Below are 16,167 nucleotides of genomic sequence, written 5' to 3' on the forward strand. Positions count from 1 at the left end.
GTGCGATTGAAGTGGGCACGCGCCAGGGTCTCCCTCCCACCCACGAAAGGGAGAGACCCCCGGGGAGCAGCTTGTGCGCCCCCGCGCATGCGTAGAGCGGCTGGGGACAGACATGGGGCCGCGCAGGGCAGACTGGCCAGGAGCCGGGCGCCCCATCACAGCAACCAAAGCTGCACATGCGCGGACCCCAGCGGGATCCCCTCGGCCCGGGAAAGCCGCTCCTTCCGGGGTAACCCAGGCACGTGCTGCTGTCAGAGCAACCGGACAGCTCACGAGGCAGGCCCCGCCCCCACACGCTCGCTCCGCCCGGCCTGGGCAGTGCGCAACTACTACCCACGAGAGCCCGAGCACGCGCCAGACGTTTCTGTGGAAGTGGTGAAGACACACACAACATGGCCGCCTCGCTTAACCCTTCCTTCCGGAGAGAAACGTCACTTCCCCTGCCCGCTGACCATGACGGGGATCCGCGTGACCTCTTTATAGCGTGCCGGAGAGGCGCCCGCGCGCCCCATGCGGTTGGCCCCGGGCGGACGGTTGTCGAGGAAACATGGCGGCGACCGTGGAGCCACCGGACTCGGCCGCCCGGCCGCTGCCCTGCCCGGAGATCCCGTCCTTCGCCGCTGCCTGCCGCCTGGTGCGGAGCCGCTACTCCTGCCTGGTGGTGGCGCCGCATCGGAGGCACATCGCGCTGTCGCCGCGGTACCTGCACCGGAAACGCACCGGGATCCGCGACCAGCTGGACGCCGAGCTGCTGAGATACTCGGAGAGGTGCGGCCGCGCCCTGGGGAGCCGCGGACACAAACCCGCCCCCGCCCCCCGCCGAGCGCGCGGAGAGGGGCGAGCTCCCTATGTCCGCCCCTCCCCCGGCCCCGCACGTGAGACCCACCTATGGCGTCCAGCCAGCCGGGTTCCCGTCCTCCCAGCCCGGGCCCCGTGTCCCTCGGGTCTCCCTCGGCAAGCGGGGCATGCACCTGAACGGGGAGGAAAGGTCCCTCCCCCCGTCGAGTTTCGGGCTGAGCTTGTGCACCTGGCGTTGTTCAGCAATAGTGAAAAACGTGTCTTTCCTCTCCCTGTGTAGCCTCAACGGTGTGCCAGTGGCTTATGATCATATCAGAGTAGTGGGGGAATTGGGTGACATCTATGATGACCAAGGATTCATCCATTTTAACATTGAAGCAGATTTTGTCATTTTCACGCCGAAGAAAGGGAAAAAGCTTGTGGTATGTAAAAACGCTTCTATTTTTATGTATATTTTTAATAAGTAAATCTTAATGTAACTATTAAGTAGATTGAACAACTGAATTTAAAGAGGTACTGTTATGGTTGGTAGACAAATACTGAACTACTTTGCCTCTGTTCTTGAATCTGTTTTTCCTGCTAAATTACCATTTGTAAGTACAGTACACTTCTGATAATCTGGCACCTTTGGGACCTAGGTGGTGCTGGATTATCAAATATGCTGTAATACCAGGAGGTTCTAAAAGGGGGCATACTCCCAACCCAATGCCCATTCCCTCCCCCTCCCCCCACCCACACACCTTATGCTCAGGAGCTGCTGGTACAGCCACGCATCTCCCTCCAGGTGTTGGGGCACATGCACTGAGCCGCCGGCTTTTCAATGAGCTGGCCATAACACCGTGCACAACCCAGTCCCCGTCCCCTTTTCTTCCTCAGAGCCAAACACCTCCCTTCCCTGCTGTCATCCAATGCCCCTTCTCCTCCAACCTTATGTCCGGGTACCGAAGCAGCTGCCTGTGCTCAGCAGCCGTCTGCTAGCACATGCAGGCTGGACGCTGTGTGTGCTGGGGACCATGAGTGGAACAGTGAGGGTCACAGCGGCCTGGCCGTGAGAGTGGCTGACCTGAGCAGTTCTGACTCCAGTTGATGCCGAACTGTCAGGAGTGCCGAACTATCAGGAGTTCCAGACTAATGTAGTTTTACTGTATAACGTATGTAGCAGTGCGAATCCCACAATATCAGAGACACAAGGTGAATGATAGTATCCTTTTCAGGTCAGTTTCTGCTGTTGAGATAAGATTTCAAGCTACAGTAAAACTCCAATAGTCCGGCACTCCTGATAGTCCGGCATCAAAATGGCAAGAGCCTAGTGACTGAGCTTCGGCAAAAAATGAGTCACAAGGTAACAGCGGCGGCAGCTAATCTGATTGAAAAGGGTAAAAAGGGGTTAAAAAAACTAAAACACTACAGTATACCGTATACAGTATGTACAATAAAAAGAGTTAAGAACACTTTATATACAGTATATAATGTATACAGTATATACATAACCAGCGTATAGTACCTCCTGATACTCCGGCATATTTGATAATCCGGCACCACCTAGGTCCCATAGGTTCCGGATTATTGGAAGTCTACTGTATATGGCTCTTAAGGTCTAGAAAAAGTTACAGTTAAATACAGGGTAAAACACAGTTCAGCATAAATAGTTGTGATAGGACCCATGGATCTTGAAAACATCTAGAAGAAATATTTCCTTAGCCTTCTTTTCTGAAGTTCAGTCTGCTCTGTGCTCATTGTCAGAAGCAAGTCTGCACAGACCTGCACCAAACATTGCCAGAATAACAGATGTAAATCCTGCAGCCATATCTCCACTGCTACAATGGTCAACACCCATCACAACTCACCTTTCAAGATCCAAGACCTTACTCGGGCCTATCACAAATAGGGATGTGAGTGGTTAACTGGTAAGCATCACCCTTAGCAAGTGATGCTTACTGATTATGGTTAACTGGTGGGGGCTGGAGCAGCCCCCATCTGCCAATGGCCTGGCTTGGGCTCGCTGCATGCAGGGGAGCTCCAGCCTGGCGGGAGCAGCCCCCAGTTGTGTCGGAGGGGGGCCACTGAAGCCCAGCTGCAGAAGACAGGGGTGCATCCCGTTTAATCAGTTAACTGGTTACATTTAACTGGTTAACTAAGTCAATAGGATTTTACATTCCTAATCACAACATGTGCTGTACTTCGTCCAGTGCACTCATTGACCCTATTAGAACGATGTGGGTGAAGGCAGTCACTATGGTCTAAAACCGTAGTCACCAACCAGTAGATCTTGGGGCCTTTCACAGGTGATCCTGACAGGTTTGGTTAGGAGGCAGTCAAATACCAGCACTTCATCTGCCCCTCTCAGGACTACCGTGCTGCTCCTGCCCTCTGCCTTGGAGCTGTCCCCCATCCCTGGGAGCCGCTTGTTGTGCAGAGCACAGGGTGCTGATGTCAGGGTGCTCCTCCCTGTACCCTGCAGGTGGGGGGCAGGGATGGAGAGAGTTCGCTGGCTGCTTTTGGGAGTGGTGCTGGGCCAGGGTATGGGTGAGCCTGCCTTAGCCCCAGGCACCACCACCCAGGAGCCACCTGTGGTAGGCGATGCCCAGCTGGAGCCTGCATTCAGAAGCCCGGCTCCAGTCCTGAAACCCTACACCCCAGACCTTTGCCCTAGCCCTGACTCCCCCTGCACTCAAACTTCCTCCCAGAGTCTGCACCTCAGCTCCCTGCCCCAGGCTCAGCCCCTCCCTCATCCAGATCCTTTAGCCCAAGATCAGTGTCCACATCCCCCTACCCTGTACTCCAGATCTCTGCCCCCAGCCTAATAAAAGTGGGTGAGGGAGGGAGGATGGAGTGAGCACAGGGACGGGGCCTCGGAGAAGGGGTGGAAAGGAGGCAGGTCAAGCGTATTTGGGTTTGAGGTAGATCCTGGATTGCACTTAAATTCAAAAAGTGATCTAATGCTTACAAAGGTTGGAGACCACTCTTTTAGAATTAACTCTCACAGGAAAAAACCAAAACATCACATCATCTGTGAGTGAACACTTTTCATAAACCAGTCATTCTGTAGGTGACCTATCCATCCTCATCCTCAAAGGAAACTTGCATTGCACTTTCCACCAAAAACCTAGGAACTCAAATTTATAACTTTGCTAGACACTAAAAATCATGGTCTTAATAAAGACTGGATTTATGGTTTATTACAGCTGTCTGTAAACCTGTTTTTTGTCCTATGATTGCTGGGGTGCTAATAGGCCACTTCACCTTAAATGGTCTCGTATGATACATGCTACCTACTTCTGCTGAACTATCTGTTGAATCTTGTATTTAGTTGTGACAGTTATAGTATTTTCCCCAGATGTGAAGAGAATCTCTGAGCAGGTCTACACTTAAAACTGCACTTATGCAGCTGCATCACTGTCACCTTAAGTCAGGATTTCCCAACCTATGATTCGGGACCCAAATATGAGTCGCCATTACATTTCAAAAGGGTCGCCAGGTGTCTCCTCAGTTGGCTCTTATGGAGCCATTCACACATTTTTTGAATTGCCCTGGGTCACCAAGTCTTCCTGAATTGTCAAAATGGGTCCCCATCTGTAAAAGGTTGGGAACCGCTAACTTAAGTGAAGACCCTCCTATGCCAATGGGAGAAACTGTCCTGTCAACATAGTGCTGCCACACTGGGAATTAGTTAAGCATAGCTGTGTCTCTGATGTATATTTTTCACACCCCTGAATGATGTAGTTATGTTGATATAAGCCTGTAGTGTAGACTTAGCATCTGTGTAGCTCAAAAGCTTGTTTCACCAACAGACTCACCAGGCAGATGAAAGGTGCTGGCTGGGGGCACGCTGTGCCTGTCTAAGACTTCCCCAGCTCTGAGTCTCTTACTTCCCAGGTGAACTTTAGGGAGGGTAGATGGGGCCTGTAGCTCCCTTCCCGCCATTCAAATGGAATCATTATTGGCTGTTCCCCTTCATCAGGGAGTGAGAGAAAAGGGCACAGTTTGCTGCATTCCTCACTCTGGCTGGCGAGCCTAGGAGGCAGATGAACATGCATCTCTCCCCCTGCTGTGTCTGCTGGAGCTACAGCAGCCACAGAGAGGTGTTTCTCACCTGCCCCTTAGCTGCTGTGGTGAGAAAAGGCTGAGCTAGTCCTCTCTCCCTGGGGCAGCCTGCATACTGAACCTCTCAACTTGACCCCAGAGCAGTGATTCAAATGAAGCTTGTACATTTTCACTTTATTTTCCAAAAACCAAAAATTAAGTTAAGTACCTTAGTGTAATGCTAGGTAAATCTTCTAGTAGTTTATTAACATTGTGTTCTACCTTTGATAGTTTTGATAGTCTACTTCATGAATTTTAATGATAAAGATACAATCTTACAGAACATAGGAAAAATTCTGCTCTTAGGCCACTGTACATATCAATGGGGAGATTATGTAGAGCAAAGATTCTCAATCTGTTTACAACTGTAGGCCCCATATGCAGCTCTCTGTTATGGGGCCAGCATCCATTTAATATATGTATACCTGAATATTTATCAAAAAATTCAATTAGTATTTATCATCACAGCAGTATAATAGCATCCTTCATTTCAAGCCTAAAATAAGTCAAACATCAATTGTTGAAGTTATTAATTAATTGTAAGAGTGACATGGTGTATTGCCATCCTCACTTCTGCTCTGCTGCTGGCAATGTGACTGGGCTGAATGCCCAGAGAGGATAGGTGCAGATCCTGCCTTCAAAGATGGAAAGCTCTGTCTAATTTGGAGTGCCCCCCCAATCCTTCTCCAGACTGCCCCCCACATCACCTATGCTTATTGGGACTGTTACCCCAGAATCCATTTCCCACCCACAGCATTAGGCTGGCACACATCTGCTCTAGAGAGACTGGGTACTAGGGATGTTAGATATCATGTAATTGAATAGTCGTGTAACTGCATGAATTCTTATCAGCCTGGGGAGCCACCTGTGACCCCACACTGCTGCCTCTGTACCAGAGAGAGCAGCATGGAGTGGCAGGCAGGAGCTGGTCCCTGAGGGGATCCAGTCTAAAAACCAGACTAGCTGCCTGCTGCCTCCATGCTGCTGCCTCTGCCTCCTAACAGATGTAGGGATGTAAAATTTCAATTATTTGGCTAATCGAATTGTCAATGCAATTTGCATTGACTACTTGATTAGTCAATAAGGGCAATTCCTCCTTTGAAGTGTAGCAACAACCCCAGGGCTGGTCCCAGCTGACCCTGGATTGCACACGGCATTTCTAAGCAACAGCACCACATGCAGCCCGGGTCTGGCCCCACGCTCCAAGCAGCACTGCTGCTTTGAAGCATCTGTTCCTCTTTCCCCTCTCCTTGCTGCGTCTTTCTGGGGCAAGCGACTAGTCTGTCGACTGTCCAATTACCATTTGGAAGAACGCTTGTGTAGCTGTGTTATGTTAATGGAGAGAGCTCTCCTGTCAACAACATAAAACCAGCTCAACAAGTGGTGGTAGCTGTGTTGCTAGGAGAATATCTCCCAGCGACATAGATCTGTCTTCACCAGTGGATATTTTTGGTTAAACTTATATCATTGAAGGAGTGTCTTTTTCACACTCCTGACTAGGGATGTTAAGGAGTAGTCAGTTAAAGGGTTACCTGGTAAGCATCACTCTTAGCAGGTGATGCTTATGGGTAATAATTAACTGGTACCTAGGAGTAGCCTCCCCACCATGGCAGCCCCAGACTTGCCGAGTCTGCACGTGCCGCTGTTAGCTCCCAGCCTACGCAGTCTGGAAGCCAGAGGAGTGGCAGGGGAAGCCGCAGCGGCTGCTATGCAGGGGCCAGGAACAACTGGGCTGGTGCAGCCTCTGCCTGTGGTGGGGGGCTGTCCTAGCCCAACCCCCACAGGTTGGGGGGGTGCTTCAGCCTGGCTGCAGTGCCCCGTCCACCCCACATCCTCTTTTTTCGGTTAAACACAGTGGCAGCATTGCGTTTATCCATTTAACCAATTAAATGGGATTGTATAACCCTGCTGCTGAGTGATAAGACTTTTGCTGACATAAGTACTCTAGTGTAGGCTTAATTCTGTATTTTTAATTTTAAATACTTAGCAACAGTTTTTAAAATGTGACTTCCATTTGTACAAGTACTAAACCCATTTATCATATTCTATGTGTGAACTTTCTTATTTACAATAATCTTCACAAAAATTTACAGGATGTGCAAAAATGAATCTCTTAATGTTGTGAACCTTAAATGTAGTATAGTCTTACACAGTTTTCTTTTCTTTTCCAGGGTGTGATCAATAAAGTGGCCCCTAGCCATATTGGCTGTCTGATACATGGGTGTTTCAATGCTTCCATCCCTAAACCTAATCAAATGTCAGCTGTAGAGTGGCAAGATCTTGGGTTAAAAACAGGAGATAAGCTGGAATTTGAAGTATTGCATTTAGATTCTGATGCTGCTGGAGTGTTTTTCATTCGGGGAAGACTGAATAAAGACAGGTACAGTGCTATATTAGAGGATTTTTTCAGGCTGAGCTGATTTAGTTGATTTATTTAAAAATATAAAGCTTAAAATCAGTGTATTGTCATAACTCATATTTTTTCCCATGTGAGAGATTTTATAGCTATATAGAAAGCATATTCTATTAGGTTAGATTTTAAAATCTGTTGTTAAAGTACCCATGCAGGGTCCGACCAATTGTCCATTTATCCCATTCTCCTGTGTAATGGGCCTGTGTAATGTAGTGTCATGTTTCTGAGAGAATGAACAGAACAGGGCAATTTTGAGTGACCTATCCCTTGGCATCCACTCCTGGCTTCTGATAGTTGGACATTTAAGGGCATCTTCTGGACTTCACAACCTCCCATAACAAGTTTCGCAGGTTGACTATTAGCCATGTATAAAGTGCGTCCTTACATATTAAACTTGTTGTCTATTAATTTAATTAGGTGGTCCTGGTTTTTGTATTACGTGAACTGGTAAATACTACCTTCCTATTCACTTTCTCCATACCATTCATGATTTTATAGCCCTCTATCAGATCCTGCACATAGTCATATTTTCTAATTAGAGTAGAGTCTCTCTAGTGTTTCTTCTTATGAAAACTGTTCCATACCCCTAATAATTGTTGTTACTTTTCTATGAATCTTTTACAATTCTAGTATATCTTTTTTTGAGATGAAGCAACTAGAACTTCATGCAGTATTCAAGGTGTGAGCAAATCATGGGTTTATATAGTGGCATTATATTTTGTCATTTGTGTTCCTTTCCTAATGGTTCCTAATGTTTTGTTAGCTTTTTGGACTAGGGATGTAAGCGACTAGTCGACTATCCAATAAGCAGGGCTTGACAAACAATGTAATCTACTCGCCACAGGCGAGTAGATTACATCCCGGAAGAGCCAGCGCAGAACTGCGCAGTTGGCAAGCAGGGCTCGCCGCCGCTCAGCAAGCCCTGCCGATAAGCATAGGCATATGGATTCTCTGGTCTAGCAGCATATGTTTATCAGATAGTTGAATAGTGACTCAGCCCCCCCATCCCTTGCTGTCTCTATCAGAGAGAGGTAGTGAAGGGGAAGCAGGAGCCAGGGCTAGGGGGAGCCAGCTTAAAAGCCAGTTCCCCCCCCAGCACCATCTCTGAGGGGGACAGGATAGGCAGAGGCATAGCAGGGACTGAAGGCAGAACCACAGGAGCTAACTCTGCTGCAGCTCCAGTTTCCCCTGCTTATCGACTAGTAGATGGAAGTTGATTAAAAACACTTTAACATCCCTATTTTGGTCTGTTGCTGCACTTAGAGCAAATATTTTCAGAGAACTATCCATGTTGACTCCAAAATCTTTTTTTTTTTTTTTTTTTTTTTTTTTTTTGTGAACAGCTAATGTAGACCCCCTAATTTTTTGTATGTTGTTGGGATTATTTTTTCCAATGTGCATTACTTTCATCTTCCATTTTGTTGCATGGTCTCCCAGCTCTGTAGGGTCCTTTTTAGTTAGTTTTGGACATAACTGTTTTGAGTAATATGGTATCTTTTGCAACTTTTGCCACTTCACTGTTTATTCCTTTTCCAGATCACGTGTAAATATGTTAAAACAACACAGACCCCATTCCAGGTCTATGGTGGTCTGATGATTTATTTACTATTTTTCATGTTTGGAGACTATGTAAAAGTAGATTAATCCAAAATGTTAAAAATATTTTTTAAAATCAAAGGTTTTCAATGTAAGTAATGTGACCTGCATATCACTCACTACGTGCAATTATAAAATGTCTTGTATGATGTCCAGATTAATTTATAAACAATATTTATGTGCAGTATGAGTTTTTAAGTTTATCATGGTTATAAATCATTTACCTAAACTGACCAGAGATAATCTGATCTGTCAGGTAAAAACATATTTCACCTTCTATAAATATTATTTTTTGAGCAATTTTTCAAAGCAGATTTTCATGGTTTAACATTTGTACTCATAGGAGAACTTACTTGGATTCAGAGCCAGGGAAGTTCAGCATGCAGTTTTGTATTTAGTACTTTTTTTATACGTATGACTTCATAACTTCAGCAGGTGCCTTGTAGATAGACTATGTGGAATTTGAAAAAAGTAATTGTCTCTAGGCATCTTCATAACTACATTTGCAACTGTTGTATTTGGATTCTGAAGTTTCATTAATTCACTTTTTCATCAATATGGTTTCTCCCTTATCTTATAAGCATAGTGGTCTCTTCTTGACTACAGAAGTAGTGATTTAAAGTATTAGGTTATAACTTGTCAGGTATATTAAATTCCTCGAGGATGAAAGCTTGATAGTTTAGCTTCATTCCCATGGCAGATAGTGAGTCAGAAGAATTAAGCATATCCTGTGTTACCTAATACTGATCATCTGTGTAGTCTTGCTCCAGGTATTTACATGCTCTTAATTTGTGTTAAAGTTACCTGGTGTGTATTTGTCTAAATAGAATACTGGATCAGAGAACTACATACAAAGGAAAAATAATCAGAATACACCGAAGTGGCGGATAATACTTATCAGAGGAATTGAAATTTAAGAACAAATGCTAATTCTTTAACAGAATAAAGACTAACCAAGTGTATTGGAAATTGGACAAGTATTAATGGATCATAAGTTCCTTGTTACTAAAAGACCTTAGTCTTTTTTGTTTATTGTATCGCAGTGGGGCTTAGCACAACTACTAGTCTTCTGTTATGTACTCCATGTAATTACAGGTTGAAACTCTCTTAACTGGGATTCTCTGGTCCAGCATCACCCATGGTCCTGCATGGATGTTGGAGGACCAGAGAGTCCTGGAGGAGGGCCAGTGGTAAGGATCCCTACAGGGCAGTGGGCTGCCTGCAGGGAGCTGACAGTGCGGCCACTCAGCATATGACAGCGGGGCTGCCTAGCAGAGTTGGGAGACCTGGCGCATGCACAGCTGCCCGGGAAGCCCCTGCGCACAGTACGCAGGACTGCTCACGATGCACAGGACTGCTCACGGAGACAGAGCATGTACGGCTGCTCAGGAAGTGGTTGCCCAGGGAGCCCCTGCATGTGCGGCTGCCTGGAGCCCCACACAAAATCCCTCATCCAGGACCAGTCAGGTCCTGAGGGTGCCAGACAAGGGAGGTCCAACCTGTATTGTATTTCAGCAAAGCTTAACATCATGAAGTGTTCAGTATCTATAGAGATTTCATTTTGTAAACTCTTGCTTATTTTGTTTGTTTCCTCACAGTGTGCATCCTAAATATCCTGAAACAGTACCTGCAGATACAAACAGCAGAGATGAAATACCAAAGAAAAAACTTAAAAGAGCAAGAAAGAATTCTGAGTTGGAAAATGACACAGAGCCTACAGACAATGCAGATACTACTGTGGTGGAAGATGCAGAGGAGAATGGTCCTGATACAGTAAATGGATATTATGATAAAAAGCCAAAGAAGAAAAAACATAAGCAGGAAGAGCAGAAATCTGTATTTTATGAAAGTGACTGTAGTGGTTATCCAAGTGACCATAAAAAGGTTAAGAAAAAGAAAAGAAAACATTGTGATATAGATGAAGAGAGCGAATTGTCTCAATTGTCACAAGAACCCAAAGCCAAAAAGAGAAGGAAATTACAAATGGACTGAAGAGTCCAAAAGTGCAGTGCTTAAATGTAAGATTCTCATCTTCTTCCAGAAGTTCTTAATAAACTTCCAATAAAATAATATTTTCAGTTTGCGTACTTCCAATGTTATTTATTACAATAGTATATAGAGGTTCCAATCAGGATCATTGCTAAGCAATGTTTATATGCTCATACCAATGTTTTCTCTATATTTTTCCATCTAGGTGCAGAATAAATTGTGTTATGTGCACCAAAGCATGTGCTGATCTGCACCACCAGTAGAAACACATGCTGTGAGTGCTCTGCCAATCAGCTGGGTGGCATCTCACGCTGTCTGGGGCGATTGCCCAAGCACTCAGGTTTCAAGGAAGACTGGCTCATACTATAGGTGATGCCTATAGTCAGCATAGGTGATGCCTCTTAGGCCAGGTCTATACTAGACCCAGAAGGTCAGCTTAAGGTACACAACTCCAGCTACATAAATAATATAGTTGGAGTCGACATACCTTATGTAGAGGTTGGCGCCATCTTCAGTGGGCGATGGACAGTATTTGTTCCTGTTGGCTTCCTTTAGTCCTTACAATTATAAGGAGTATTGGCACCGACCAAAGACGCCTTCAGCAATTGATTTAGTGGGTCTTAAATTGACCAAATTTAAGACCCGCTAAATTGAATGCCTGAAGATCGATGTCTGGCATGTAAGTATAGATGTGGCATTACTCTCCAGAGATAAAAGAAGGGGCAGTAAAGAGACAATACATATTCCTGTTTTATGGATGAGGAACAGAGATTAAGTGTTTTGCCCAAAGAAACACAAGAAGTATTTGGCAGAGATGAGATGTAAACCCAGATGTCTGAGCAGCAGTCAGTGCTTTATCTGGAAGAATGTTTCTTTTGTTCAGGGAAATTAAGTAGGGTACTCAAATGCGGGCTTTAAGTCTTTAAAGTTGTTGGGAAGTATTTTTCATGCCTCTTAAGCAAACTGTTTCTTTAAAAGGAGGTTTAAGGGCTACATTCTAATGAATGTCCAGTGAACCTAGTGCTTAAGTTCACTCTTGAAGCAAATTTCAGAGTGTATAGGCATGCCAGAGAGTACCTGAAGCATTGCAACAAAATGTACAGCATGCTACTTTAGATGTTTTCCATTTATTTGGAGAACTGGTCATGTTGAATTCCATGAGTGTTTGAGATGGGGAGAGATTAGGTAGGAAAGTTGCACAATAGTTCAGTTCACTCTATTGTGTTACTATGTGGTTCTATTTTCTTGTTTAATTAGCTCTCACTGGACTTCCAAGACTGACAGTTTTGTCCAATTTTAACTCATTACCAGGATTCCTTGTTTTCCATGATTAAAAAATAAAAATTCTCTATTAAACATAAATTAGTTTTTCAATGATTAAAATGAAAAAAAAATAGTTTCCATAGACAATGTGTGCAGGTAAACTGTGAGTATCATTTGGACAGTGCTTTATTGATAAGTTCATGGTTTTTAAGCAAGTTGAAAGCCTACTGGTGCCATCACTCATAATTAGTTAAGTTAGTTAATGCTGAAAGTTCTCCATCGTTGCTGCCCTACACGCCAGTGGGAGTAATAGGCATTAACTAACGATGAGTGATGGCACCAGTAGGCTTTCAACTTGCTTAAAAACTGTAAACTTATCAATAACAAAATAAAATTAATAGAATTGCAATTTGTATTTTACATATATCAAATATTTGTACTCAGTGAAATTTTATGTTTACATTAACATTACTCTCTTTTAGTCAGTCATGGTTGTTAAAATAGAATTAAAGCATTAGTCATGTTTTCGTCTTTCAGACGTTGGCATTGAGCCGAGAAAAGAACCTCAAGGTTGCTGAAACTTCTTTCCCTGTCAGCTGAGTTTAGAGTCAGTTGGAGGAGAACCATTGCATGTTTGCCAGGTTGGAAACACAATCTTCAACAGCCATCAGGGATCCTCCACCCAAATAAGTTTTTGACAATCTCTAAATTCACTGGTCATTCCATATTGCAATTATCAGACAGCTTTAATTGTGATTTCACAATCTATATACAAACAGTACATATTTATATAGGATTAAGTGCACAAACAGCACCGAAAAAATCAATTGCTGGTTGTTCAAAAAGAGTTGGTAAATAATGGGAATACAGTTGATTTGACTTTGGAAGGGCACTACCTCCATTAAAGATCTTACTCCAAAAAAAATCTGACATCCATTTTGTGCATAAGAATTTTTTCATTAACAAACATTTGAATAAAATCTGAAGTCTCAGGGGGGTGGTCATATTAGTCTGTAATTTTAAAAACAAGTAGTCCTGTGGCACCTTAGAGACTAACAAAAATATATCTAGTATCATGAGTTATAAAAACACAGGAATGATCAAGTCACAATGCATTGTTTCTTTACTGTTGTCCCTGGCTCTTCTGCTTCAGCCTCTTGTTTTTGTTTCGTTTCGTTCTTTTAGTGCTTTCCGTGTGTTCTGCATTTGTTTAGTTTCTAATATAATCTACAGCATTGCAAAACAGCACATTACCATCAATGTGAATCTTGTTCTTGAAATCAGTGGTATAGTTTGCAGGGGTGATTTTTAATATTTTCAATGTTTGTATCTTCAGTTACTAAGATTTGACGGGTGAAGTGAAATTTGAGATGCACTAAAACACCAACCTTTATATGCCTTGTATAACCTCTTCAAGCCAGAAACGGTTTATTGGAGTATTTTTACTGGAGTTATGTAAATGTAAAACATATTCAAAAATCAACCACAAGAGGGGGAGGTTGCTTGCTTTGAATAAGTGGCACCAATACTTTCAGTAAAATTTATTTGATAGTTAATTTAGTCTTATTTTTTCATAAAATATAAAAGCTAAAGATTCTCTTTAAAAAATAAATAAATGCAAATTCCTTATTTTTCCATGGCATACTGATTTCTAGAATCCTTGGTGACTCCCATTTTCTAAAAACTTTTGTGAGTTAGTAACTGCTTGGAGTTATTTGTATAAAATGTGTGCGTCTGTCTTAATATTAAAGCCTTTCTTATGCAAGCTGCCAATTTCTACATACTTCTACTACGTGCATAGAATGATTGTAGGACAGTAAGGACCTCAAGAGGTCATCTTCTACAGTCCTCTGTGCTCAAAGCAGGAGTAAGTATTATCTAGACCGTCCCTGACAGGTGTTTGGAGATTAAGAGATTTTTAAGAGCTAATTAATAAGCAATTTATCCAGTGCTTAACCATCCTGACAATTGGAACATTTTTCCTAACGTCCTAAGTTTTTTCTTGCTGCACTTTAGGCCCATTGCATCTTGTCTTATCCTTAGAGGCTAAAAAGAACCATTTTTCTCCCTCCTTGTAACAAATTTTTATGTATTTAAAAACTCTTATGTCCCCCTTTGGTCTTTTCTCTAGAGTGTAGACTAAACAAATCAATTTTTTCAATCTTCCCTCAGTCAAGTTTTCTAGATCTTTAATAGTTTTTACTGCTCTTCTCTGAACTTTATCCAGTTTGTCCACATTTTTCCCAAAATGTGGAGCCCAGAACTAGACACACTATTCCAGCAGAAGATTAATCAACACATAATAGAGCAGACACATTGCTGCTTGTGTCTTGTTTACAACTCTCTCGCTAGTACCTCCCAGAATGTTTGCTTATATTGGTGAAAATGGTAAATAATGGGCATGGTGGACTGAACATGAACAGATACTGCTCAGGTCCTGTAGCAACCTGTGGTTTGGGGCTTGTTCTTTCCTGGGCCTCTTCCATAGATGTCTGTTTCTCTACTACTTTTCCCTTCAATGCACTGGGGAACTTGGATCATTGAACACTAGCAAGCCGGAAACAAAGCTCTCTTACCACCAGATCTTAAACAAAGGGTCTGAGTATGCAATTCTAAGAGGTTATTTGTTGACTGGTATCACAGGTAACCCCACTGTTGTATTATTTCTATCTTATGTGGCTTGCCTCTTTTCTAGCTTTATCCATTATTTTAATAAAGATATCTAAGGTTTTACTTTTCCCTCAGTGAGTGTCCTTGTTGTCCACCCTAAGACTCCCCAAAAAGATAATGTGAATAGTGTGAATTTTGTGTAGTCCTGATTCTGGGGATAGCTCAATGGTTTGAGCATTGGCCTGCTAAACCCAGGGTTGTGAGTTCAATCCTTGTGGAGGCTGTTTAGGGATTTGGGGCAAAAATTCATCAGGGATAGTACTTGGTCCTGCTGTGAAGGCAGCGGACTGGACTCTGACCTTTCAAGGTTCCTTCCAGTTCTAGGAGATAGGCAATCTCCATTATTTAAAAAAAAATTAATCCAGACATTATAAACCTTTAAAAAACTCAGGCATTATAATGTATTTGTAGAATGTTTCTTTGTTATTCTTTGTCTGGTTAGTTTAATCTCATTTTGTGCCTTGGCCTTTCTAATTTTGTTCTTACATACTTGTGCAATTTGTTTATTTTCATCCTTTGTAATTTGACCTAGTTTCCACTTTTTGTAGGACTCTTTTTTGAATCTCAGATAATTGAAGATCTTCTGGTTAAGTCTGGGTGGTCTCTGACCAAACTTCCTATCTTTCCTCCACAGTGGGATAGTTTGCTCTTTTGCCCTTAATATGTCTCTGAAAATCTGCCAACTCTCTTGAACTGCTTTTCCCCCCTTAACTTTGCTTCCCAAGATATTTTATGTACAATTCTGAGTTTGGTCAAGTCTGCCTTCTTAAAATCCATATTTTTAATGTTCTAAGAAATGGAAGGAGAGAAAACACAGACATGAACTCTTTTCCTTTCATGTTCGCTTTCATCCAAGCTGCCTTCCTCTTTAAAATTCGGAACCAATTCCTCCTTTTGATATTTAGCACACACAAAAAAAAAAATCTAGAACGTCATCTGCCCTAGTGGCTTTTTACAAATTCTGAAATAAAGAATTATCTCCAATCTAGGAACTTATTGGAAGATGTGGATATAGAGACAGTATCTTCCTGATTGTTGGATTAGGGTTGAAGTGGCATCGGTCCTCTTTCAGTCACCAAACATAGTTTGTGTATACTGGGGAAGATGAAATACTAAGTGTTAACTCACATTTTAATTAAGACCACCTAATTTCCCCATGTAGGGAACTGTTACAGCACTGTAGAATTTTTGGGTTTCCATAATGTGTTTTAGGGCTGTTCAGTGTATCTGCGTTCTTTTGAACAGCTATTATGGTAGGATTTCAGGATGATTGTACACAAGATGTGCTCTCATCTTTTTCACCTCCATGTGCTCAGATAAGTTAAGTGACTTTGTTTTTGTATCAGTTGGCATCA

General features: G+C 43.1%; 1 protein-coding gene across 1 annotated transcript; it reads left to right on the top strand.

Moving 5' to 3' along the window:
* Positions 1-436: 436 nt before the first annotated feature.
* POLR1F (RNA polymerase I subunit F) lies at positions 437-10,977 on the top strand. Its single transcript, XM_075922242.2, has 4 exons — positions 437-768; positions 1,079-1,220; positions 7,053-7,261; positions 10,489-10,977. Exons 1-4 carry the CDS (start codon positions 548-550, stop codon positions 10,880-10,882), a joined length of 966 nt encoding a protein of 321 aa, XP_075778357.2. The 5' UTR covers positions 437-547; the 3' UTR covers positions 10,883-10,977.
* Positions 10,978-16,167: the final 5,190 nt, after the last annotated feature.

This window comes from Pelodiscus sinensis, chromosome 2 (assembly GCF_052426305.1).
Source record: "Pelodiscus sinensis isolate ZL-2025 chromosome 2, ASM5242630v1, whole genome shotgun sequence".
NCBI lineage: Eukaryota > Metazoa > Chordata > Testudines > Trionychidae > Pelodiscus > Pelodiscus sinensis.